The 27397-nt window shown below is 41.7% G+C and overlaps 1 protein-coding gene and 1 pseudogene across 4 annotated transcripts; one reads left to right on the forward strand and one right to left on the reverse strand.

The window, feature by feature from the left end:
* Window positions 1–716: 716 nt before the first annotated feature.
* DHRS12 (dehydrogenase/reductase 12) lies at window positions 717–26810 on the reverse strand. 4 transcript variants are annotated; one of them, XM_071551921.1, is made up of 10 exons: window positions 26249–26311; window positions 25905–26038; window positions 22217–22299; window positions 16410–16514; window positions 14921–15013; window positions 13555–13636; window positions 3591–3652; window positions 2728–2832; window positions 2003–2046; window positions 767–800 (listed from the first exon to the last, which is right to left on the reverse strand). In XM_071551921.1, exons 1-9 carry the CDS (start codon window positions 26257–26259, stop codon window positions 2041–2043), a joined length of 681 nt encoding a protein of 226 aa, XP_071408022.1. In that variant the 5' UTR covers window positions 26260–26311; the 3' UTR covers window positions 767–800; window positions 2003–2040. The 4 variants fall into 4 exon arrangements, with proteins under 4 accessions (XP_071408032.1, XP_071408022.1, XP_071408040.1 ...); XM_071551931.1 differs by lacking the exon at window positions 2003–2046 and having other exon boundaries at window positions 717–800; XM_071551939.1 differs by lacking the exons at window positions 767–800; window positions 2003–2046; window positions 26249–26311 and adding an exon at window positions 26643–26810 and having other exon boundaries at window positions 2221–2832.
* Window positions 17225–17343, forward strand: LOC139681036 (5S ribosomal RNA; annotated as a pseudogene).
* Window positions 26811–27397: the final 587 nt, after the last annotated feature.

Consider the following 27397-nt stretch of genomic DNA (forward strand, 5'->3'; position numbering starts at 1 on the left):
AAATTCAGTAAATCAGGATTTGAGTGCCACATCCAACAAAACTACTGAGCTTCTGTAAGCAATTAGCCTGGGCTTTCTCTTTCTGGACTGACCTGCTTCACCACTGAGGCATCCATGCTTCCAGCTGATCCTACAAAGATGCCTGTCATTTGCCTGGGAGAAAAGAAAGCCTCTACCCTACTTTTCAATTCCCTGCGCTCACAGTGCCAAAAATGCCATTGTGCTCAAGTCTCTGCCTAGCATTGGGAAAGGGGGAATTGGCAGTTTTACCTATGATGGAATGGTAGGAAAACCATGTCAAAGCAAAGCCAACTCCTAGCACTCTGTGAGAAGGATGTTCATTTTCTAGCATCATAAAAGATACTGTTAGACTGCTCTGACTCACCTTCCCTTGGCACAGTTCCACATACAGCCATCTTCATTAAAAAAATTCCCAACCCTCCCTACAGAAATGCTTTGAAGCATGTATTGGCTACTTTAGAGGACAAAAGCAGGAACATCACTTAACACAACATTCACTTGAACCTTTAGTCTTGAAACAATTTTGAGAAATGCTTTATCCTAGTCCAACCTTCATCCCCTTCCAGGCCAGACAGGGAGCCTACAGCTCAGGCAGCTTAGGGATCCCCACTGCTATGCAATGTAAGACAGCACCTCCTTACCTTGGAAGAACAAGCTGCTTGGTAACTGGGCTGCTTCAGTTCATACTGCCAACCACACAACGGTGTCAGCTCCCTGAGCCTCTGTGCGCAGGGAGTTCTTCATCCTCTCGTAGAAGTCTGGCATGGATGACCTCACGGCTAGAAAGAATAACAGTGAAATGGTTCTATTAAAGAACTAAGAACAGCTTAAAAATGCCATTTTGAGTACAGAAAGAGAAGAACGCACTTTGTAATTTATGGAAGAAAATGAGTATTTCCCCATAGGTAGGAGTACAATGGCTTATGGGAGAATAGAGCTAAGCTGCCATGTGACCCATGAGTTGTTTGGGCCAAATTACAGGGACAAAACCAGAAGGAACTGAGAACAGGATCATTGAGAGGTTCCTGTGACAATTCCATTCTAAACTGTAAAGACTACAAACATGAGGGAAAAGAAATTTAAAAAAACAGGTATTCTATTGGCATTTTTAGCTCTTATATTCTCACCAGTTTCAGGAAACCAGCAGCAGCATCATATTTAAAAACTGTGTGAACAGTACCTAAACAAACTCCATAATTCCTGTCTAAACTCTGGTTTCATTTTATTTTGTCCAACAGGTGATGACTTTGCAGGTGTTTATTTTTTGAGGCTGAAGAGTCTTTGAACTTTAATGTGGGATAACTTTATGGTTCATTAGGTTTGAAATCCACAAAAGAAATGCAAAAATAAATGTATTTTAAAGAACAAGGAATACCAGGATATTGACTTGGAAAGGGCAATTTTCAGGCATAAAGTAGACAGGGTAAATGTTTTTATCATCAGAAGCAAATTTAGGAAACTGCATCTCTATAAAAGACCTAGAGATGGGACTGCTATTCCGCATCCCAAACTTGGCCATTGAGGGCTGGTAACACATTGAGGAATGCAAGATTTATACTGGATAGCTGATGCTGGCCCACCTGCTGAGGCACAGTCACTGAAGAACAGCTGCAGCTCAAAGGGCTGTCTGGCCACTTTTTTGACAGCAGTCAACGTTTAGAGGAAGAGAAGAAGAACAAGGCTTGCACAGTGGTATATTCTTCATTTTCCTAAATGTCCTCACAAAATCCCAGTGTCTGCATATTGGTACTTACAGAGGCAGAAGCTCTATCTGTGTGTTTAACAGTTCCACTATAAATATAACTTAAAGGTTACCCTAAAGAACTATGGCTCTGCTGTGCATTTGTGCAGGGCTGGAAACATTCACTGCCCATTATTATTCTCTGGATATACCCAGGTAGCTGACACTGTGCAGAATAGAGCTACCAAGGGGATACAAAACTACTTCAGGCACCAGTTTTGAGAAAAGAAATTACTGCACCTGTTGGAAAAATTACCAGGAAGTTTCATTTCTCTTTGCTAATCCTGAAAAGAAAAACATATAGTCAGAGTGTGAAACAGATGTGACCTGGAGTGTCTGCCCAGCCAGGGTGCATTACAGAGAAATGGATGTTTCTGTGAGCTTTTGCCCACTGTTCTGTCAAGACAACTTGCTGTCTCTAGGATAGAGCAATAAAAGCCAGACTAGCATCGAGTTCAACAGCTTGTCCACCAAATTAGTTCCCAGGGAAATAAACTACATCAAATGTGCTGTAAATACCAGGGCATTTATGTATAGCAGAAATGTACCCTTGTTCCTCCTGACTGAATTTACTGGGTAATTTCATCAGAGACCACCATGGTCACTGCCATCTATGCCCTGGCCACAGGCTTACTTTTAAAGTGGTAGCACTGCTTTTTATTGACCAAGTCTACTTGCTGCAGACTATAGACAAGAACTAAGCAGGCATACAGGCTTCATCAGCTAAAAAATGTTTTCCCCCTTGAGGCTTCTATTATATCAAATGAAAATCTTGCTCTCCATGCAATATGTATGCACTCACAAGGGCATGCCAGCGTACTCCTGAAGATTATTGCCTGTGTGTCTCTGTATGGGTTGGATGCAATGGGAAAGCAACGGCAGACAACAGGCTTTTTGCAAAGCAGATGGTATGAGCTGCCTAGCAAGCAAGTGCGGGGCTTTGCTTTCAATACCATGGACTGTACCTTGTTCTGTGCATACACCATAGTTCCATCAAATGTCCCATTTTTCGACTGCAAGTCAGATACGTTTAATTTTTGAACTAGCATGCCCCCAGAAGAGACAGTTATCTGTAATGAAATGAAATTAATGAAAAGCAAATGAATGAAAAGTAAAACAGTAACTCCCCATAACTGCACGCATGTATGAAATGTGGTCTTCAGGCCATATTTGGGAGTCCCTAAGGAACAGGATTCCTCTGCATACTCTTTGCACTATGCTTGTGCTCATGGGTGCAACATACCTGGAGATGAGGTAGAAGAAATATAATTGTTTTTAGGAAGTGATTTTCATTCAAAGTGGTGTTGATTTATTTGGGGAATTTTGTGTTTCTTCCTTTTGAAAAGCAATGGGGGAGGGGGGGACGATGACACACAAAATAGCAGAATAGCACTATTTGTAGTTTGTATGTTTAGCATTTACAGAAAATAATTAGAAAACAAGAGACCATACAAAACTTGGGAAATTTAATTTAAAAAATGTACCTGCTGTCTTATTTTACACCAAGATCTGTAAAGTTCTTTTAAGCCAATACTCCTATTGTAGGTATTTTGCACTCTGTTGCAGGAGGTAACTTGCTCCAGGGAAAGTAAAGGGCTAAGTTTCCAAATGAAGTGTTTTACTCTGATTTCCAGTGAAGGGTTGAGAGCAGCAGGCAGGAGTTTTGCCTTTGAGAAGGAGGTGGTTCTTCGCAAAATCCAAGAGGATTCTAGAGATGCTTACAGCATTGTAACTAATCCAGCATTGCTAGCACAGTCAAAGAACTGCCATCACAAACCAGAAGGTAAGAATAGTAAAACATCCCTTTTAAACAGTATCACAGACTCACCACTCTGGCATCAGCTTCTTTTTCCAGGAGGGGAAGCAGGGCAGTTGTCAGGATGTATGTACCTAAAAGACAGACAGGTACCAGCATTACCTTCTCTTTTTAAAAAAGCTTTCTTCTCCCCCAACCTCTATAGCAACCCGAAGTCTCTGAAACCTGATCTAAATTTTTTTTTCCCTGCTTTACCTGCAATGTGCCAACTCGCCATTTTTTACAAAAGGCATATCCACAATTTTATAGTCTTTTATCTTTACTGTACCTATAGAGCAAACTGCTCACTGCATTCAGCCATGAATCTGAAGGCAAAATGCTTCAGATTCAGAATTCCCTGGATGGGGGGGAGGTGATGCTAGTGAAGAAATGGGTAATGCACTTCCCCTCCAAGTGTGGCATATATATCCAGACCTAAGTCAGGTCACAAATAAGAGGAGGAAACTGTGCTTCACACTTGCATTTCTTAGGGTACTGCATACGCACTTAACACTCATCCATTTTTGCCCTCTCACTGTGAAAATACTCAGAGTACACTGACACTTTTGATTAGTGCTGCACACAAAAACCACCCCTTAAATCTACAGCATGACCACTATAGGAGATAAGGAATCCTTGGCAGGAAAAATATTAATGTTGCTTGCCCAAGGCTAAGCTAAGATTACTTGGGGAAGCCTAACTGTGTCCTTCCCTGCTTTAATTGCATTTGTTCAGCATAGATTTGTACACACCATACAAATATATTCCATTACAGCCGTTACCATGACCAGCAGAGTTTGTTATTCCAAACACTGTTCAACTGTTAGTGTATGTGATTCAGACACACAGACACACCTAGTGATGTTTCACTCACTTGAGTGCAAGACAGATTTTGCTTGGTTTTATCTCTTTAGAGATTTTTCTTTTAAAAATGTATTTTTAAAAATTGTGTTTCATTCAAAATTAATCTATCCTCATTTAGTCTAGTGTTTCTGCATCTTCTTCCTTCTCTTGTACTCACAAATGGCTCTAGACCAATAATTCTATGTAAGCAATAAACACACTTTTTTTCCATCAGCTTGGTGAACAAACTGTTCAGTTCCCCTGTCAATCACAGCAGTTTTCACTTTCTCTGTATAATCAGAGGGAAGTCCACAGGCACACAATATGTTTAAAATCAAACAAAGCAAATGCACAGCAGATGAGTAAATGCAGCCTGTTTTCAGCAGAAAATGCAAGCAGAGGCAGTTGCCAGTGAATAACGAGAGCCCAGACGTCTCCCCTGGTGGTGGCGGGGAGACTGAACGATGACATCATTAGGACAAGAACTACCGCTGACTGTCATGGGAGACTGCCGAGACGGGATTAAAAAAAAAGAAAAAGAAAAGCCAAGAGCCTGTACGAAGTGTTATTTTGTTATGGGTTCTTCAAAACGCAGAGAAACAACATGCCTTGGTTAAATAAGCTGCATCTCCTAAAGGAAGAGCTGCAATGCACCAGCTATGACAATGCTCGATTTTACTGTCCTGCAGATTAATTTACACTTTTAAGGGGTTTCATGTTGATTTTTTAAGTCTAAAGATCTGCAAAGACAAATGCATTAACACTGCCTCATTAATAACTGAGGTTTGAGGGTTTTTTCAGCTGGATGAGATAAATGTTCAATGCCAGAAATCCTGCTTAGAGCAACTACAGCTTGTCAGAAGTTTAAATGTTTATTTAAAACCACAAACTAACTGCAAAGCCAGTGTCTCCTCTCTTCCTCAAGTATATTAAGAATTCAATAAATTCCATGAAGCCATCTTTTTGCCCCACAAAACCACTTGCTTGTTTGCTTTGAGACAGAGCACACACAGCAGTTTGATCCCAGCTTCCCAGGGTAAGCAACAGTATCTCAAAAAGCACACAGATGCAATGCATCAGGCATCTAGGCTGAAGCATTTAATTTCTCTCACTACTAAATATTTCACCAACTGCTGTCCCTGTTTTAAGTGTTTGAACACAAACCCCTTACTGCTTTGACAAATATACTTGGATATAATACTTTCTTATTTACTTAGGCTGGTCTGTCAGGCAAAACAGGCTGGACAAGAAATTTAGAACTGTACTAGTAGAATAGATACACTTTATAATAAGGTTTATTCTGGGTTGGAATACATCATGGTCAATTGAAACTTCCACATTTTTATTTAGGCAAAACCTGGCATGTAGTTTGATAGTTACATTCAAGCAGATAGGAAGGATGCTCAATAGAGCCAGTGTGGAGGCCTGGCACAGCATGTACCTCACGGCAGATATTTTGTCAAGCACAGCTGTATCACAGCATGCAGCAACACAGAAATTAATTTCTAAGTAAAAAGGGTAACTGCAAATGAATGCATTGCCTGCCACAGTCCTTACAAAAGCATGGGTTGCCTTGACATTATAGCCCCCCTAAACCCCCCTCAAAAAATTCTTATTATTATGAAAAACCCCAATGAAATAAAAAAACTCAAAAAACAGAAAAAAACCCAAACAAATAAACCCCCACTTAAAAAAACAACAACAATAAAACTTGCAAGGAAAACCAAGACTGAAAAAATATTCATCTCTGTCCCTACTTAAGGAAATCTGAGCAACATCCAAACTGTGTATCCTTCTGCCAGTACTTGATTATTAATACCAATGTACTAGATATCAGCCTTTCCAAAATGAACGCTTGAGCATTCTAATACATTTCCTTGACAGAAAAATCACTTTTGTCTGTTAAAGAAGAAACCTCCTCCCACAGAACTTAGTTAAAAAAGGTAAAGCATATCAAATGTGATTAATGCTTAATTAATCACCATGTTCAAGCAGCACAGATTTGTTGTGGTTTCTTTTTTATTTAGCAATTTAACACAAAAGTACATGAAAGGAAAGGTAATGATCAAAAATAATATGCCTTGCAGTGAAAGCATTAAGCATTGGGTGTCTTGGTCATCCTGTCCCTTCCCTTAGTGGACCTTCATGATTCTGCCAGAAACAGAGGAATACCTTTTTTCCCCCAGAAAAAAACCAGAACTGCCACTACTCCTGGGGGATTCTGGAGAAAGCATGTTCTTGTCTCAAGCAGACACTCTGTGAATGAAAACACTTAGCCTTGAGGCCAAACATCTCCCAGTGCCTGTTCCACAGCAGTTGTATCCATGACAGAGGAGGAATCAAAAGCCCTCTGGAACACATGGGAATTGAGAGCAGGATGTTTCCGTCTGAACTGGACTCTGGCCCATTTCTTGAACAGGTCCGAGAAACTATGGAAAAGAGCAGGTTAGTTTGAATTACAGCAGAAAAATCAAACAGCAGCCTTTTGCTCACACACAACTCCAAGCCAACAGCAGGCAGGGAGCTATGAGTGCACCCACAGGCAGTGCTGGATATAGAGCTGTTCTACCTACATCTAGGACTGTGTGACAGAGGCCAGACTTGTACATCATCACTTCCTGTCATTGGAAGGTGTATTGTCTACATGGACCGAAAGCTTGTCACCCACTGATGTAACAGGAAAAAAACTAAAATATCAGTGAAACAGTATAAAACATTTCCCTTTGAAAGGAAGTACTTGCTGCGACAAGGAGTCCAGCATCGTGAATTTGGGAGTTTGCTCAGAAGCAGCAGGAGTGCAGAAGGTGAGTCCAGTCTATCATACTCACATACAGGATTTCATCTTGCCCTCAAGGAACTCTGCCAAGGTAAGGATTTGGCTAACAAAACCTACTGGACAAGCTACAGCCCTGTTCTGTGTACTGAGGTTTGACACAGTACCTACTGGACATGTTCTCTCCAGTTAAAAAGGCTCCTGGGATTGATGTACAATTCCTTTTAAAGATAAACAGCCTCTCAACATCAGGTTTTCTTGGAAAAATTTCTGTAAGCTGTATGTCTTGAAGCTGAGCTCACATCCTAGGAAATCATGTATATTACAGTGTAATTAAAACTTTCCTATAGAGCAACTCCATCATTACACACTATTAAACCAACTGTATCATATGGTAAAGTAGACAGTGTGGATTGTCAATCTATGCATTACACAGGGTCATTCCAATAGAAGCAATAAGCATGGCATTTAATGAGAACACACTTCGCTCATACACACTCCCTCCCAAGTACTGATTGCATTAGTGTTTATTGAATTTTTATGTTCACTTGCTAAATAAAAAATACCAAAAAACCCACCAAATATTGAATCACCATGCATTCCCTTGTGGTCTGTTTTTGTAATTGCTCCACCTGCTCTGAGATCTTATCAATTTAGTAATATGATATTGTGCTCTAATTATCCACTCCCATTTTTTTACTCCATATAGCAAACTCCTCTATCAACCTGGTTAAGGACTAATTCAGTGGTTTCACGATCACAGAGTGCAAAATTAATGATGTAAGTGTAGAAAATGAGGCACGGTTATGGAGATAAATTTTCAAGTCATAGCATAAGGCTTGTTGTTTGTTTGGGTTTTTTTTTAAAAAAGTTCAAAAACCTACAAAAATCAGTCTGTCTGCTTCAAAAGCTCCCAAACAGAATTATGCTACCTTTCCCATGAACTGACATGGAAGCTGAGGGGACTCAATGGAAAACACTATTTTTAGGTCTTGTGAAAGGGTAGCTCTGCATGTTCTTGCAGCAGTTATTTCACTGTGGATCTCACAACACTGTCAAACTGAAAACTATCCTGGTGCAAGGGACAGCAGTGCACAGTGTGTAATACACTGGTCTTTCCCACAGAGGGCTACAAATCTAGAACGTGAAACTAAGCAAAACAAGAATATAAAGAATAGCCCTAAGAGAAAATATAAATAAACACTGTGAATACAGATTTCCAAAAGGTTGGTGTTGTAAATGAACTTTAGTCTTCTAAAACCTGGAAGACTCCTTATGATTCACATATTTCAGACTTAGAAAACCATAGGATATCACATATAATAATAGTACATGAACACATAGTTCGATCTGCTTTACAGATTTAATGTGATCCTAAAACTTATACTGTATAAATCAAGTTTAAAGAAAATTAGTTTCAGCAGAAGTAGTATTGTAAAGCCACTACCCGTTTATAGCATGAAATTAATTGATGATGCAATTATTGTAGACCCAAGTGTCTTGGTGGATTCTAGAATGTTTTTCACTTGATGTTCTATCTGGCAATTAGTGGCAAATTGCTGGGGACGTTTTAACCCTGCTAACATTCAGAGGAGGGCAGGCAGCCAGCAACCCTACTCAATGAAGTTTTTCATCTGCCTGAGCTTTGCAGTATTATTAGGAAGTATTATTTCCACTGTGAAAAAAATGAGAACAAAAACAAAACAAAAACCAAAAACAAACAAACAAAAGCTAAAAAACCCCAACCAACCACAACAAAAAGAACCCCCCAAAACCAAAAAAACTTTTATTGCACAGATTTCAATGGCTCGTTCATCTGGTAAAAATCAGTTAAACTGTCTTGCTTTTCTTGAGTCCAAGCAAAACCAACCACAGAAAACCCCCCAACAAAGAAACTGACATTCTTCCTTGACCTGGTTATCTATTTAAGCTTATAATTTATGCAGTTCTTAGTAAGAGACATCCCTGAGTCTCCTTCCTGAGTACAAGCTCAGGAATGACGATTTTAGTGTTCTGGTCTCTTAGGGCTAATTCCACCACACCAGCAATAACAGAGTGTATAGGAAGAGATAATAAACAGGAAAGACAAAACAAAGGTTTACTTAGCCTTCAAATTACAAAGCTCAGCTCAATAAGGGTTTTTCTGTGCCCTAAGAATCTAAGCTTCAGTACAGCTACTGGATATGCCTTTATGTTAAACCTTATCCTTTTACATGGCATCTCTCATCCATAAGTCTCAAAGCTCTTTAGAAAGAAAACCAGTATCACAGTCTCCTTTTCACAGGTGAGGCTGTCTTGGCAAAGATCAGGCACTGAACTTATGACAGACTGGCAGCTGATACCCAAGTTGTTTGACTTCCAAGTAATTCAAAACACAGCCCACCAGGCTGTACTGGCTTGTATGAAACACTTGTTAGATACAATTTATGTGTAGGGAAGAGATTGACAAATATCTGTACAGGTTGGGCACTTTGCCACAGATGGGCTGTACTGCTACTGTGATAGATAAACATCTTATTTCCTCTGGCTCTACCTCTTTTTGCACAGAGAGTAAATGTATATGTCTATGTATTATTAAAACATGAGAGTACATTAGATTGAAGAAAAGATGCATACTGGGAGCATCATTTATTTATCTCTTAGTGTGTTTTAGTATCCCCTTGGCTGGTAAGTAGTAATAAAAATGTAACATATAAGCCATTTTTCCATGTCAAGCAGGAAGATATGTTGAGTAAAACTAAAGTAATGCATGCTATAAAATAGAGGAACAAAGATTGTTTCAGCTAAATGTGCAGTGCTTCAATAAGGACACGCTGCTTTGTCTTCACTTGCTTATCAATGCTGACATTTTTTTCCAAAATGACTGAATACTGCCAGCTTTAATAGTCTTTGCTGGGAATTATATTAAAAACAAGAAATAAAATTAAATAGAGAAAAATTGTTGACTCAGAAATCTGCAAGTCTCATCAGAAGAAATGATTGCTTGTTGCTGCTCAGCTCCTGGATACAACCCTGAGTACATGTTCAACCCACAGGAAGAAATGTGAGGGCAACATCACACAAATTAAAGGATACCAAAATAAAAAATTGGCCCATCAAGACAGGCAGCTCCCCAAGAAATCTGCCTGCATTACCCCAAGCCAGTCACTCCATTTCATACTGAGGGTGTGTTTCAAGCAGCAAAGTGCTATTTCAGACTCAGGTCTGGCTAGTGCGCCCACATTAGGCTGAGTGCTCCACAGCTATTCTGCTCTCTACACCTTCCCTGAGCTCCAGCAATCAGTCAACAGTTCTTGAGGCTCTAGCAGGGAAAAAGAAACTTTCATTTGACAGCAACAACAGAACCACAACACGCCACACAGTGCTTGTGCCTGAGCCCCATTTTAAGGATGCTACAGGCACTATCACAGATGCAGCTGCCACTGCCTGCTCAAAGCAGTTTAGTTTGAATTTGAATATCAGATGAACCATATAAAGCTTGAACTATCAAGCATTTTGCATCTTCCTGGCCTTCACCCACCTGCATATTCTGACAGCACCAGAGAGCACTATGCACCTCTTATTTCAGTTGCTGTCCTCATTAGCCAGTCAGCAGTATTTTACAATAAGGGGAATTTACTTTATATTCCAACCAGTACTATTTTTGTGCATATTCATACAAGAGTACTTATGCAGTCATTTTTGTCCCATTCATGTCCAAGAAAAGGTCAGAATATAAAATATGTTTCCCAAGTCAGATGATCAATGAGAACTGAACTCTAACATCCATTACACTCAAAAATGGACTGACAGATCAGTAAAAAGGAAAATATTCCTAGATTGGATTTAAAAGCTCCACAGCATTTCAAACTCCTAAGTGAGCAAATTTACAGCATATATGTGTTAATCAGATATCAGATACAGAATTCAAAGACTCTGCTGTGCATTTAAAGCATGTTATGTTTGAGTCTTGCATTATTAGATAGTTAAAATCTACACTCTCCTTTACTAGGCCAGAGATAAGATCCAGAATAGAAGTAGACAGTGAAAGAAACAGGAAGGAACATCCTGCATGTGAAGGTCTGCAAAAGATACTGACATTATTCTATCTTGTTTCTGAGATATCGCGTAAACATTTCCATGCTGCTACCAAGGGAACAACTGCAGATTTTCCAAACATAGGTCTTGAGCCCATGTCACTCTTTAGACTTTAGTGTTACCAGGACAGAGAGGGGGGAATTTAATTTGTTCTCTTAGACCACATCCTGGTTTACAGTCAACCTATATATCAGCCATATCTAATTTAGCCAAGTTTATCTCTAGGAACCTATAACCACAGATCGTTTCTGATACAGCAATAACTTCTCCAAAGTAAAGCACACCCAAAGGCATCTATTGCTTGGGGAAATAACAAAACATCTACCCTGACAGGTGTTTCTCCATACAGCTTTCTCCAAGTATGACTCCAGAAGTTATAATTTATTACCCCATCTCTAATTTTGAAGAAAAAAGCCTGCAGTTTGTAGCATTGGTCCTTCATGTCTGACCTGCAAGCACAGAAGCTTCCTCTTGTAGAGTCAGCCTCTTCCAGCTCAACCAAGTCCCACTCTGTTTTAAAAGATTCAAAATTAATCCTTACTGTTGTCTAGAGAGAACCAGTCTAAGCAATCAACCCAGTCCTTGTCTGAACTCTGAAGAAGCTGGACAACAGAGAATGACTTACCTCCTTAAAATTCTTATACAATCACAAGGTGTAGCAAGTGATACACAAATGAATAAAGGAGATCTAAAAGCAACACTGACAAAAGGCAATAGAAGCACTTTCCTAGTTTGCTACAACCATAACTCAATTTCCTTTGTGCAGTTGTATATCACTAGTGAGGCTGATTTACAGCTGAGAAAGCATAACTTGCTACTTCTACTTGTGCAATAAAATATAATTCAAGTCATGCACTAGTACAGTTCCTCAGCAATTAATTTCCTCAATGTCCAAAACTAAACCAAAACATGCTTTTGCATTCAGACTGTTGTATTTGTTTCACTCTGCTTCTCTCTGGAAGAACTGTACCTTTGCACATTGCTGGATTTTTGTCTGAAAGAAAGGGGGTTAAACTAATTTAAGGTGAATGAATTTCTCAAGGCAGAATTTCTTGTACTTCTGCAGCCATGGGAAATTTGGTGGCAAAAGAAAACTAATTTTGAATTTACCATGAGAAACAGAAGAATATTAGCAGAAGATTAGTTTGAAGAAAATGAACCTGTGCTTTTACACTTGATTTGTCAGTCTAACGTAGTCAGACTTGCAGAAAAAAATTAACTGCATGCACTATATCAGCAAAGCACAGGACATTTACACCTCAAATGTTAGTTTTCAAAAATAAATAGGGTTTAAGGAAGCAACACAGTAAAAAGGCTAAGAATAAAAACAAACACTGGTTCCCAGGTTATGCTAGTTCTAGAAATGCCTTATCTTTATAGCCTAAGCTTTCTCCTTCCTCATTCAGACACAGGAGGAAATGCAGAAACAAAGCACTACAGTTCCTTCTTAATGCACCATTTTTGAATATATTAAAGACAATCTTTTGAGAGAGCCAACTGTACTGCATAGGGACAGAGTGTCAGGACCCTTGGCTGATGTGAGCACCATATCTCTCTTTGCAAGAGATGCAGCTTTCAACTCTACAGGTATCAGCACAAGCAGACAGCTCCTCTCCGTGCTGGCTGGCCATTTGCTCACATCTTTTCCATGGCTTTTATGGGGGAACCTTCCACTCTGCTCACCATCTTCCCTCCTCACTCATCTCCCCTTTCCTTCTTGACTTGCTTCCTTTCACTTGTCCCTCATATACCACCACCACATAGTTCGTAAGTTAGGTCCCTTATATGTGGAGTTCTCAAGACTTGCCCACTACTGCTCAATCACCTGACTAGAGATTACATCTGTTTGAGAGTGTCCAGGGCACTGTACATAGCACAGTCTCCCTACACAGTGCCTCTGTTGCATCAAACAGGGCTGTGCAAGCCTCCTGAAACATTGGAATGCCTCTTTAAATACCTGAACGTGCTCCAAGCCACCAAAAGCACACTTATTACAAAGAGCATGATTAGTAGCACTGCTCGGAACAAAGTTTCCTAAGAAATTTCAGAACTAATTTAATTAAACCTTATCTGCAGTTGTCCACAGCTGCTATGATAAATAAAGGTGGTGATAGCGGAAAAACTAGAAAACGTAGATACTAAAAAACGACACTCCAAACAAGCTGTAGCATTTCTTTTCCTTCCCTAGCATAGTAATGGTATGATCCCTCTTTAAGTGGAATAAATTTCTCATGAATCCAGCTATACAAACACACTTCTGTAACCAAAATAAGTATGTTCCAGAACTAAACCTTCAATACTCACCCAAAGTGTTTGTTGCAAAGTTCTTTTCAAGTCCATCTTCAGTTAACTCTCTGTTATTCATCATACATCCTGCACTGTTGATCTGTAAAACAACTCATTTAAACAAAAATAATCTACACAATTATCTACTAGGAAATCCACATGGCACAAGCAGCCCATGTCAATTTGCTGGGGTTTGACACTGCAACAAAGCTACAAACAGTTTCCATTCCAAGTTACTGTGTGGCTGATCACAGAGGTTCCTCACAAAAGAAAGGATCCCCAGAGAAGTGGCTCCCTGCACATGTATTACACTAGGAGCCAACAGTACTCAGTACCTTACTCCATGTCCTTAAACTCTTTTCTCACAGAAAGTAATATACAAGTGTTTTTTATTTTGTAGAACAAATATTCAAACATAAATATGCATAAATAAACTGTGCAACATGCAGCAAAATGACGCGCAGGAACTCCCACTCTCAGCAAATAAAACAAATTAGCTCCGAATTTGGCAGATTATCCAGGTCAGCAGGTTGCTGCATCCTAGTTAGCTCTGAGAAGAGCAGAGATAACTGGCAGAAGTGCTTGGTAGTGACTTGGGTGTCCTGGCTGTAGGAGCCCAGCTTTTCTGCCTACCTGGCAATCCTGCACAGATGCCTCACCTGACTCAGACACTGCCAAAATAGTGCTGCCCCACACAGTCAGGATGCACTGTAAGGCACATCCTCACCAACAGCCAGAAACAGATAGCATAGTCTCAGACACACTTCTTTCTCTGCCTTACCTCCCACAGGGAACTTGAGCTTTTCCTTCCTACCTCAAAAAAAGATCTGCCCAAACACACCTTCCTGCTTGTTCACTGCCGCTCCTCAAAAGTTGTTTTCCCATTTTTATCAGAAGTTCTTCATCTACTAAGCATGAAAAGACAGGAGCCTCAGCTTTAGTACAGCCCCCTGAGTAAATGTTCACTGCTAGATAAAGAGGAAAGTGTATTGAGGCCCTTACCAACCATGATGCTTAAGTGTTTGCTCTCTCCCTGGCTCTGTTTTAGACTAGTCTTCAGAGGTTTTTATAAAAGTTTAACCTTTAAAAAAATCTAGCTTTTAGAGGGACAAAGTTACTGGCAATGAAAGCCAAACAGAAAACATGTGATAAGAGTCTCAAAAGATGCAGTTAAAAATTACTGCTCTCGTTTCTTTTTGTAGCATATCTTTGTGAACTGAGAGTGGACAAGAGTAAACAGACCATGGAGACTCCTGAAAAAAACATTTAGAGAAAATTAAGCAGAAAACTGGGGGATGAATTGTGACATCTACATGACGTGTTGGACAAATTCATAGGCTACGCATTCCAAAGACAGACACAAGGTTTAAGTATGAAAACTTACCAACACATTTAATTTATGGTCATTTCTGAATTTTTCAGCAAACTTCCATACTTCCTTGGGATTAGATATATCCACAATATATAAGAAGATATTCTAAAGGAAAAGAAAGTAAGTTACAATCAACAGGGACAGTGAAGAGACCCTGTTCACTGTTTAGGCCTGTCTAGGTGAAAAGGTGTTTAAGCAGTATGAAAAAAAATATTTCCAGAACACAACTAAAACAGGTTAATATGCACAACTGGGAATTTCAGTTCTAGTCCTTAAAACATACTTAGTCACTTGATTCAGCTGCTTCTGAGACATAGGTTTTTAATGCCAAAGTTATTAAGAGAGAGTACTACTTAGATAAATGTGACAGACAGTCAGGCACAGCAGAGAACTAGAAAGATACTGCAAAGCTTGCAAAACTTAAGTTTAGGCAATTCATACAGAAGCTTTTTCTTTGGCTGAAAGGAACTTTCCAAAGAAACTTTCAAGATCACAGCATTAGAGAATAATTTAGCTTAGAAGGGACCTCTGGAGGCTGCTTGGCAAACATGGAGATTCTGAGGGGCCTGTCTGAGCCCCCTGCTCCAGTGTTTGGTAACTCCTATAGTGAAAAAATTTTTCCTACTTTCTACTCAGAATTTTTTCTCTGTTCCAACCTGTGCTGGCTGCCTCTGGTCCTTTCACTGCAGACCTCCAAGAGAATCACAGTGCTGCCTTCCCTACACACTCCCATGACATGGCTGTAAGCTACAGTAAGACCTATACCAACCTTCTCAATGCCAAGCAAAATAAGCCCTCTTAGACTCACATCACATGTCCTATCTCCTCCCTTGTCATTTGGGCAGCCCTCCACTGAACTTGCAAGACATGGTTGACTTCCTCATCCTGGGAAATCCAAAACTGGGCACAGAACTCCTGTTGTGATCTCACAAAGGCTTAATAGAGAGGAAGATGAACTTCCCTCTGTCTGGTAGCTAGACTCATGTTCATACAGCCTGGTATGTGGTTGGCCTTCCTTGCCCCAGGGAACACTGCTCATCAGAAACAACTTGCCAGGCAGAGACTGCACTCCACACTATCGCCTGAGCCGTTAAAGAGATGTCATCAATTTTTGCCCCTGTATTGACTCATGAGGGTTGCCACTCAAAATGATTAACAGATCAGTTTTATTCTGTTGATTGTTAGTTTCTGAGCCACATGTTGCAGACAGGTTTCCATCCACCTTGTCACCCACCGGTTCAAACCACATCTCTCCAAAATGGTTACAAGGATACCATGTAAAAAGCCTTGCCAAAGCTAAGCAGAGCATCCTTGTCCACAGGCAAAGCTATCTCACCAAAGGCAGCAATCAGGACAGTCAGTCTGGGTTTTCCCTTGAAAAATTCACCTTGTTTTCTCAGTCACCTTCCTGTCTTTCATGGCTCCCATGAGGATGTGCTCCAGTTTTCCTGGGGAGCAAGGTGAGGCCAACTGGCCTCTAGTTCCCTCAAATCCTTCTTACCTTTTTTTGAAGATGAGTGGTTTGTCTTTTTCCAGTTAACAGGAAGCACTTCCCACTTTGAGGAGCTTTCCCTTGAAGATCAACAAGCTTTTCCAAGGCCTTTTGCTACCAAACAGGTCCATAAAAAACAAAACAAAACAAAAATCTTCTTTCCTAAATATTGTGATTCTACTACTCATCCCTCTTGTCTGTCTTGACCTGCATTTCCACAGTCCCATGACCACTTCCACCAAGGCAGCTGTTCAAGACTGCTCCTGATAGCAAGACCAGCAGAGACCACCTCTAGCAGGTTTGTCCACCACTTTTATCAAAAAAATTATCCTGGATGTTCTCCAGAAATTTCCTGGATTGTTTATGTCCTGGGATATTGCAGCAGGTGTCAGGGTGGTTCAAGTGCTCCATAAGTACCAGTACCTGTGACCATGGGGCTTCCTTAGACCTCTAAAAAGACTCCATCTACCTCCTCTACTTCATCAGGCAGTCTGTAGCAGACACACACCATGATGTCACCCACATTGGTATGACCTCTGTGCCTTACCCAAAAGCTCTCCAGTGGCTCATTAGCCATTTGAGAGCAAAGCTCCATGAACTGAAGCCACTACCTTGCAGAAAGCACTCCTCCTTGACTTCCCAGACTATTTTGAAGAGGGTGTCGTGGTTTAACCCCAGCCAACAGCCAAATATCACACAGCCACTCCCTCACCAGCAGGACTGGGGAGAGAATCAGAAGGGCAAAAGCTAGAAAAGTCGTGGGTTGAGGTGAGGACAGTTTAATAGGGAAAGCAAAAGATACATATGCAAGCAAAGCAAAACAAGCCTATGTCCATTCCACCCTGAGAACGCCCAATCTCATCTGATCTCGGAAGATAAGCAGGGTTGGGCCAGGTTAGTACTGGGATGGAAGACTGCCAGGGAATATCAGGTGCTGTAGGCTTTTTACAAGGAACTAATTCACTCCTTCCCATGGGCAGGTGAATGTTCAGCCATCTCCAGGAGAGCAGGACCCCATTGGTCACTTGGGAAGACAAAGACCACCACTCCAAACCATCTTCCCCTTTCTCCTTCTTCCCCCCACGTCATATACAGATGATGTCATATGGTCTGGAATATCCCTTTGGTCAGTTTGTCAACCTGTCCCACCTGTGTCTCATTCCAACCTCCTATGCACTCCTAACTTCCTTGCCAGCATGGTAGTATGAAAAGCAGAAAAGGCCTGTGTAAGCCCTGCTCAGCAATAACAAAAACATCTCTGTATTAGCAAACCTGTGTTCAGCACAAATCCAAAACATAGCCACACACTAGCCACCGGGAAGGAAATTAACTCTATCCCAGCCAAAACCAGCACAAAGAGCAAGGAAATACATCTACTCCAGCACTCCAGTAATAGCAATCATTCCTCTCTAATCTCAGTGAGATGACAGCTCTGCAATCATGCAGCAATTCCTGTCCTTCCTACCCTGTATGTATTCACATATAGGCATGTGAAATGGGCTTCCAGTCATGCTACTTTCACATGAAAAATGTGAGAGCTTCCTCCCTTTTGCTGTCCCCTGGACATTTACTCACTGTCCCCATGACTACCACTCTTCTGTGTTTGATCACTATAACCTAATGAAAAGGTTAAAGCTCTCCTCACTGGTATAGCAAACCTGCTGGCAAAGACATTCTTGCTCCAATTAGTCATTGCTGCTTAGCAATGCTCATTTTTCAGAGAAGGTCAAAGAGGTCATAAAGGCCAAAGACAAAGCAACAAAGGCCAAAGTGACACCAGAGACACATTCTAGTGTTGACCTGCAGGGCGTATATGCTCCTACTGAAGCCCTTCCCTTACACTGTAAGGATTTAGGAGACCACTGCTTGGGCCCCTGTGCCCTTGACACTCTGTAAGCACTTTTGATGAACTCCAGGTCAGCTCTTACAATATCACAAGTGCCCATGTGGCTGGGCCACAAGACGTATTGATCCAAGGTCCATACCAGCCTCAGCAGACTCTCCATAATACCTTAGATCTGAGTCCCCAGCAAGAGACAAACCTCTCAAGACATCAAGCCAAGACTGCAGATGGGTGTCTCCATCCCCCATAGGAAGGAGCCTTTAGCCTTTATCACCCACCACTTCCTCCCACTGTCAACAACTGTTCAGGATAATGTGTCTCCAACACCTCCCCTGACAGAGCTTGTTCTTCCTCATCAGTTACCATGGCACTATACCTATCCTATAAATGCACATCTACAGGCAGAGAACAAGCCCACCTTCTGTTGCCAGCACTGGTAAGCTTCCATTCCTCTCCACCTGAGGAGTCTCTATCCACTGCTTATTCAAGCACAGCTTCTAGCCATCCTTCCTTCCATGCCACGTGCTCTTCTACTCTCTGCAAAGATCCTGTCACTCTCCTGTTTCTAATCCCTACAGTTATGCAGCCTGCTCATCTTGCTTTCCCTTGCAGTCCAGCACCCTGAGGAGAGCAGAACCCAACAGATGCAGCCACCATCACGCACTGCCCCAGGTTCAGAGGAGAGTCCCTGCAGCCCAACACTTGCCAGATTATTCCCCTGGAGCTCTTGTTGGGCCAGTCTCCCATGCTGCATGCACAGTTGTTCCAACCACAGAAGTAGAGCACACTTTCAGGTGTGCCACTGCACCTACTCCAGCTGTCTCAGAGTGTTGGGTGCCTTCTGCATCCCCTTCCATGCTATAACTGCTGCATTAACTGCTAAATCCTTGTTAGCCACTCCACATCACAACAGTCTTGCAATGCTTTCCAATCCTATGGTCAGAAATGTGGACACAATATGCAATATTAAAAAAAAAAGTTTGAGATATTGATATAAAGTTATAATTTTCTAAACCACTACAGCTAGGAATAATTCCTCCCTCCAAAACATCAAAAGCCTCTTGCTGTTTGCTACAGGTAATTCCTTTTCCGTTTTACACAGTTGTGTCCTACATAGTACAAGTACAGTGCCATTTATCTGCATACAAAGGTATGGCAACTCCTACTCTTCTAAACAGCAGCTGGTCTCAGACACATCACAGATAGTCTTATGACATATCCCAGGAAAAGACAATTTTAAAATAATTATGCAGAGGATGTGTTCTCATGCAAAACAACAAACAATCATTAATGGGCCTCCTTTCTTTCCAAGTTGTTTTTTAACTACTCATTATACAAGCAAATGAGATAAGTGAAGAAGCTGAACAAAATTATATGGCATTATTCCCTACCTATAATTCTGCTTCCCCAAAGATAAAAAACACATGACTCTCTCTAGCCACTGGATTCCAACATCAGAATTTTCTCATTGTAATAATGTGCTCTAGGATGAGCCTGCTTGATCAGGGAGATTTGACCAGATGACCCATTGTGGTCTCTTCCAATCTTGTTCTGTGATCCATTTCTGACCAAAAAGTTGACACTGGTCTAGTGTTTTGAGCTGGATACCTCTCTAAAAGCTTTCTATTTTTAAAGCTACTACTGTTATCTACTGGTAGAGAAGAGCTAAAAAGTTTTTTGGGCAGATGTTCAATAGTACAAGGGATTTCAAAGACTGAAAAATATCTAAATCAACACTTATCTGCTGAAGACTGTCACATTGACTCAGGAAAAGGAGACACAGGCCTGTTCCCTATAGAAATCCTCAGTGGTAGAAAAGCCATTTTCAAAGTGAAACCTAATATCCATGACAAGATCTACTTTAACAGATTAGAAGAACCTTCCAATTCCCAGATCTAGGTTCAGGTGCCTGCCAAATAACTCCATTTCAGCACTGAACTCTAGCATGTGTTGTGGAAGATGGAAAAAATCTTTGGTGAATACTGTAACAGGACCTCCATCCAGATTATCAGGAAGAGAAAGTTCAGTCTGGATACAGCTTGTCAAGTTATAGATAAAGCATTTTATTATCTCACTGGATTGCTTCTGAATGAGTACTTATAAAGAAGGATGTTCTTGTGGGCTCCTCATTAAAATGCTCTTTCCAATGCAGTCACGTGTCCCACAGGGCCTCTTGTACAGCTTATTTAACGCTCCACTGAAAGCTGCTCTCTGTCCACGTGCCCCATCCCCAGGGTCACAAACAGGTTCTGCAGTGCCCTAGTACTCTTTTCATGACTACAGAAACAACAGGTTTTCAGCCTACCAAAGAATGGGAATGCAGTAATTATGCTGCCTTTATAAGCAGAACATTATTTGCCTAAAGTTTTGTTTCACCAAACAACAGAACATGAAGGAAGATTCAGAGGTCAAACTCACCTCTTTTTCCAGGCTGTCTGACTGCAGTTAGCAAAGGAGGTAACACAGATAATCACTAGTCTTAGTATAGCCATGGGATTACACAGCTACAGACAGCTGGAAAGTATTTATTTCTACATAAGGACTGATCTAATTCACCTCCCACCTCCATTAAAGAACTGAAGTGTAATGCTGGTTGTGTCACACTAGGGAGCTGAAAGCAATGAGCAGAAATTTAGTCCATATGACATCTCTAAGCATAAAAAGTCTTCAGAATTTTTGATCCACATTAAAAACCACTACTGAAATTAAAATACTGTGTACAAGAGCCAAGTCTTTATTTAAAATGAAGATAGGTCTCCATCAAAATGCTGTGGATTAACCCTGGTAGGTAGTTCAGCCACATACAGCCACTTTCTCACTCAGTCCCCTCCCATTGGGAAGAGGGAGACAATCACAAAGGTAAAACAGACAAAACTCGTGGGCTGAGACAAAGACAGATTAATAACTGAAGCAGAACTGTGTGTACAAACAACGCAAAAAAAGGAATTCATTCACTACTTCCCACTGTCAACAGGCATTTAGTAATCTGCAGGAAAGCAGGACTTCTTCCAGCGCCTTGGAAAGTCAAACATCATAATGAATGCCTCCCCCACCTCCCACCCCTCCTGCCCTATACTCCTTCTTTTCCCCAGCTTTTACAGCGGAGCACAAATGGTCTGAGGTATCCCTTTGGTCAGCTGGAGTCAGCTGAACCAGTGTGCCCCCACTCATCTTCTTGTGTACCCCAGCCTGATCGTACAGGGGCAGTGTGAGGACCAGAAAAGGCTTGGATGCTGTGTGAACATTTAGCAATAACTAAAACATGGGTTGTCAACACTGGTTTGGTCACAAATCCAACACACAGCACCACAGAGGCTGCAATAAATAAAATTAACTCTATCCCAGCCAAAACCAGAAGCTAATGACTAATGCACCTCTCCATAAGCACACACTCCTGAATAATTAGCAAAAACAACAGTGACAGCTACAGAGGTGTACTACAGAATGATATATATAGAAAAAAAAGAATATATAACAGAAGGCAAGAAGTAAGGAAGAGGTATTATAAGAAAATGAGATGAAAAGGCACCTAGAGCATGGAACTAGGACCACACACAGGACTTCACAGAGCAGCCAACCTTAGCAAATCAAGGGCATGTTATTCAGACACATAAAACCTTCAGCTCCAATGCTGTAGACTCATAAATGTTGTTGCAAGAGTGTTGCAATGCATTAACTTTTAAAAGCCTCAGCCACATAGTTCGGAATAGTAATAAGGACCTCACAAAACATATCAACAAAAACATTAAATAAAACAGCATGCTGCTGGTGATGCTACTTGTCATAGAAGACATCACCTAATGAAATTAAATCACTTCAAACCATGTGAATGATAAACTACTAGATGTTTCCATGTCCAACTGAAAACACTATTAAAAACACCACAGGAAAATGTCAAAACAATATCTCAAGGCCTCTCAGGTCTTAAATTTTAACAATCTAAGACTGAACAAGAAACTGAAAAGCAGCTCACCTGGTTGCCCGTTTCTGTCACTACTTCTTCTTTGGCGACCTCAGCCCGTTCCTTATTTCGGCAAACCAGATGAACTGTGCCACCTGGTGGATTGCGACAAGAAATACATCGATAATTACTAACTGCTTTTAGGGGAGACAGTGTTTTAATTAGGGGAGACTTCGGATATAAGAAGATAGCTGGAAGATATCTGGTTGGCTCTGGTCCCCACAAAAGCAGGAAGGGCAGAGAACATAGCAGGCTCTAAGAGGGTTCTCATGCAAGGCTACTGTCTGCTCAAACCTTTTTCTGTCAAGTCTGTACATCATGTTTAGTGGATGAAATAGAGCTACACTAGAAATTGAAGCTAAGGCATCTTTATTATAAATGCTTCTCTTGATACGTGCCTGAAAGCTCAGTAAAGGGCTTGAACAACACAAGTGATTAGAACCCCTCTGTGAAAAGGAAATAAAAACACCAGGTATCAGAATTCTTCTCAGTAGTGGAGATATGACAAGGACAATGGCCTCAAACTGCAGTTTAGGAAGCTCAGGTCATCTATTAAGGAAAACCATTTTCACTACTTTGCTTCTAAATAGATCAGGCTGTTTCAAGAGGATGCATAATTTCATAGAATCATTTGAATTGGAAGAGACCTCCAAGATCATCAAGTCCAACCCTTAATCCAACCCCACTTTGATTACAAATCATGGCACTGCAGGTTTCAGGCAGCAAGACAAAGCAATGACTGGTTTGATCTAGTGTTGCCAAGAGTCTTGCTTCAAGTGAGATACTGGACAAAGTAACCTCTAGAGGTCTCTTCCAACCAGCTTTTCCATGAGACAAATACCCAGGGCAAGGCTCTTTGCAGAGACCTGGATACTTACCATGAAGTCATCATTTAGCCACATTTAAAAAATCCTTCAAAAAGAGGAACAAAGTAGGCATAATTTTTTTTTATTTTTATGCTTTGTATTCTCTGATCATTACAAGTCATGTGCTAGTCACAGGAATAACTGCATTCTTTTACTTATTTCTAAAGGTGCTTTAGGGATTGCTAGCAGTTCACCACTAGAAAGCTCAAGGAATGTATTCCCAAAGGATTAATACAAACAACAGTGCAGTGTCACTCTTCCAGTACCCAGAACCGAAATGCAAAACACCAAGACTACCCCAGCAATAATGCAGTCACACACTGCACAGCCCAGTCTGGAGGCTGATAATGGACGTTTCTGTCTAAGAGAGCTTTTCCACTGAGCAGCACAACAGCAAGTATCCTTGGCATGCAGCTCAAAGAGCCTCAAGGTTCTTCTGAAGATTCTTAATAGAGTCTGATTGATCCACAGCACTTTCAGAGCTGGCTGGGTTACTTTTACCAAGTGCAAAACCACAGACAGTAGGGAACTCTCAAATCTGCAAAAACAATACAAATGACACAAGCTGATGTTTAATACAGTTCATCTTCAGTTTGTGTAACACAAATGCCACACATGGAAGAGACCATGCACAGATAGGCACTGAATATGAACAGAGCAGAGTGGAAGACAGTCTTTGCCTCAAGGAGAACAGATTTCATGAGAGACAAGGCAATCAGAAGGGGCAGTGTCTAAGGCTCATTTCTTTGGCCATTCTCACAGTGACTTCAGACTTCATTGCAAAGGAGGACTTACATTACAGACCTTAAGGCAGTTAAGGATTTGCAGATGATTAAGAAGCTCTTCCCAAAACACAAAGGACAGAACAAGTAAAGTGTGCAGGTACAAATTAAACACCTGGAAGAATCAGTTGGCCTTCAAGCCAACGAGGAACATTCTCAGTCTGCAGTGGAAACATTCCAGCAAAGAGGTGGGTTTTAAGGGCTTTGAATATGAACTTTCTTGTTGCCTCTAAGGACAGAGGGGAAGTTTTAGTGTGACCTATGGGCTAGGAAAGGAATTTGAATACGTTTTCCACAGCAAAGATTAAAATTATTTGAACTTAACATATGGAAAATGTCAGAGTAATTGGGAGAAGACTATGAAGCTGGAAGTGCAGTTCACAAGACAAAGGAAAACCCAAATCTGCATACTCATAAGATACCAATTCAGAGAAAAGCTGAACTCAGACTACAGAAATTGTCATCAAGATAGCCATTAGTTAGAAAGATCTGAGTGTTTGAAGGTAAAGCCAACACAGCTTTACTCTTCTTTTGCTGAATCTGAAATCTTTCTTTTCTTGTCATGGTTGAAGAGATTCAACTAGAAGCAAGAGCCACAACAAATGACATTGAGTTTCAAAGTGACATGTTTGAGGATAGTGATGCCGTGAATGACCCTTCCCCCCAAAAACAGGACTTCGAACCACGTTAGTGTAGGGTAAGATAAAAAATAAAGGTCCTTTAATAACACAGGGCCTACAGCCCACAGGAATACAGGATGACATGCATGTGTCTCAGTTCTTGTTTCCATGGCTTTTATAATAAGATCCCTCCAATCATTGCTTTACACATTTCTCAGTCCAGCCCCAGTCCCACCCCTGGTCCAACCCCCAGAATTGGGTCTGGGGTCATCAAGACCCTCTGTCTTCATCAACTCTTCTTCCTCAGGCACACAAAGGTCTCTTGGAGTTCATCCAATTCTGGCTTTTGGGTCACTCTGACCTATGTTTATGTTTCATTCTGTAGGCCTTCTGATATCTTTCAGCTCTTTACCTTGGAAAGGAGTCTAAACAAGATTAATTAACTAAAGGAATTTGAGCTCCCTGTTCTGGGACAGGGGTAGTGATAGAAAGGCATTAAACTTAAACTGTTAGAAATATTAACCTTCTAAAAATCTACAACTACTGTGTTCCTAAAATCTACAAAATGTGAAAATCAGAACAAAAACCCTTTGGCATCAATAGAATCAAGAAGTCATTTTAACTTCATATGAACAGCAATGCCTATACAATGCATCAGACATGCAATCTGAGCCCAAGGTTGTTCTGCTAACCACAGTGACCAAATCCCATGCAGATCTAGACAGCTTTCCAGCTTGCAAAACCTGGCAGGGGTATCCATTTGTGAGCAAAACAGTCACCAGACAAAGCAATACTTTTTTAAAGCTATTATGTATAATAGTAGTAGTGGGAACCTGAAATCAATCACATGCTGGCACTGATGGGGATCTTTAACCCAAAGACTCTTTGATGCTAATAGTCTTGAATTAGTTCAATTTAACTGAGTTGCACTTTCCTTTATTACTTATGAAACCTAAGCATGCCAAGAGAGAGCAAAGAGCCACAAGCTCCTCCTTTTTATTCTACGTGCCAAAACTTCTATCGCTCTTGCACAACAGGAATTATTTTGTAAACTCCTGAAGGGATTAAGTTTATCCTTCAACAGCAGCTAGGTCCAGCTCATACCACCTCCTTGCCTACAGAGAGCAACATGAAAAAATAATTGCATGGAATCAGTCAAAGGGGACAAACTCCAGGGTATTATCATGAAGATCAATCACAGCTACAGTGCCTCCTTTATACTCTCCCATCTCAACTTTGCAAAGCCAATTGTTTTCTTTCATCATATGATACATTTGCATTTGGTTTCATTATACCAGTTTTCACAGTAAACCTCTAACACACACTAAGAGCCCTGTAAAATGACCCCTCGTCCCAGGGATTTGCATGTGATTGTGCTAGAAGGCCAAACCTCTGTATCAGCTCCTCAGAGCTCCATGGCATCCCGGCTCACCTCTCCTTGCAATCTCCTTGGCTGTAGCCTTGCCAATGCCACTGTTTACACCAGTGACCAGGAAGGATCTCTCAGTCACATCCACCTCTACATCAGCTAGACTGAAGTGCTTAGAAGCAGACTCGTAGCCACACCTGAATAAATCAAGATACACCTGTGAGAAACTAGGAGACAGCACTTCCAAACAAAACAAAACCAAAACAAACCAACAACATGGGGATGGTGAAAAAGCACTTTTCCCTGACAGCTCAGCATATCCTAAATGCCCTCCCTCATCCCCTTATTCTCTCTACTCGTGGGACAGGCCACAAACATTGCCAGTGACACTGCAACAAATGACGTACCCCTGAAACATCAAGGCTGGAAAAGACCTTTAAGACCATCAAGTCCAGCCATCAACCCAGCACCACCATCACGTTCAGCGCTAACCCATTCCCTCAAACGCCACAGCCACGTGTCTTTTTGAACACTTCCAGGGACAGCCCGTTGCATACTTTAGAACCCTGCACACGCAAGCGGCGCCTCCCGGCGTTCGCTCGCCCCAAGCCGCCTTTCGCCGGCGCGGACACCTGGGCGCGGCTCGGTCCGGGCGGGACCCAAGGGACTGGAACCTGCCCGCTCTGGCGGCGGTGCGAAGCCGTCAATCGAAAACAAGAAATAAACCCCGGCTCGAAGTGGTTGAACCCCCGCGGGCACACACAGGACCGCCCCGGCCCGCGCCGCGCCCCCCGCCAGTACCTCGTGTACTCCCGCAGCCCCTTGACGAACCACACGGCGGTGCGGTACCAGGACGGACATGGCGCTGCTGCCACCGCGGCCACAGAGGGGCCAACCCCGCCTCTGTCCTTACATAAGGGCAGCCCCGCATTAGGTAAAGGCCGAGAGGCGGCCCAGCCCGGCGCCGCCCCCGCTACGGTCCGGCCGCGCCGCGGGAGGGTGCGGGGAGGACAGCCAGTGTGCCACCTGCCGCCTCAGCAGCACTTCGTGCGCTGTTTCTTCTTATCTTTTCTGTTTTTTCCCCTTCTTCATTAGCCGTCAAGTACAGCTGCAGCGAGCCCCCGCCGTGCCGCGGACGGCTGTGCCTGTTGGAGGTGGAGATGTAGGAGGGTGGAGAGTTTCCCAGGACACCTGCTCGGGGCAGATGCTGCTGCAAACTGCTACAGGGCTGCAAAAGGGGTGTTGTGTGTTGGGAATGGGGAGCAGAGTTACAGAATCTGCGCCTGCATCCTCTGCCCTGGAAACCTGTCAAAAGGACACTCTCTCAGGAACATAAACAACCGTGTTGTGTCACACCAAGTAGCATTTTGCATAACAAATTAATCCATGAAATACCCAGTTCCTAGTAATGGAGTAAAGTACATCAGTAATGAAAAGGTACACTAGTGGCTCTTGCAGTAGGAGGAGTGAAATTCAAAATGTGTTTTTAGTTCCTCTGGTATGTGCTTAGGAGCTACAAAGCCCACAAGAACAACTTGGAATTGCACATCTGGACA

This window comes from Pithys albifrons, chromosome 1 (genome assembly GCF_047495875.1).
Source record: "Pithys albifrons albifrons isolate INPA30051 chromosome 1, PitAlb_v1, whole genome shotgun sequence".
NCBI lineage: Eukaryota > Metazoa > Chordata > Aves > Passeriformes > Thamnophilidae > Pithys > Pithys albifrons.

Bases quoted from the DNA above. Each gene is read 5' to 3' on its own strand.
- DHRS12 (XM_071551912.1), bottom strand. From the start codon at position 26,772: ATGCGGGGCTGCCCTTATGTAAGGACAGAGGCGGGGTTGGCCCCTCTG. The intron at 13,637-14,920 runs GTAAGTTTTCAT...GTTGTTTTACAG, and splicing joins ACCATAAATTAAATGTGTTG to ATCAACAGTGCAGGATGTAT. The intron at 2,833-3,590 runs GTGAGTCTGTGA...ATTTCATTACAG, and splicing joins AAGAAGCTGATGCCAGAGTG to ATAACTGTCTCTTCTGGGGG.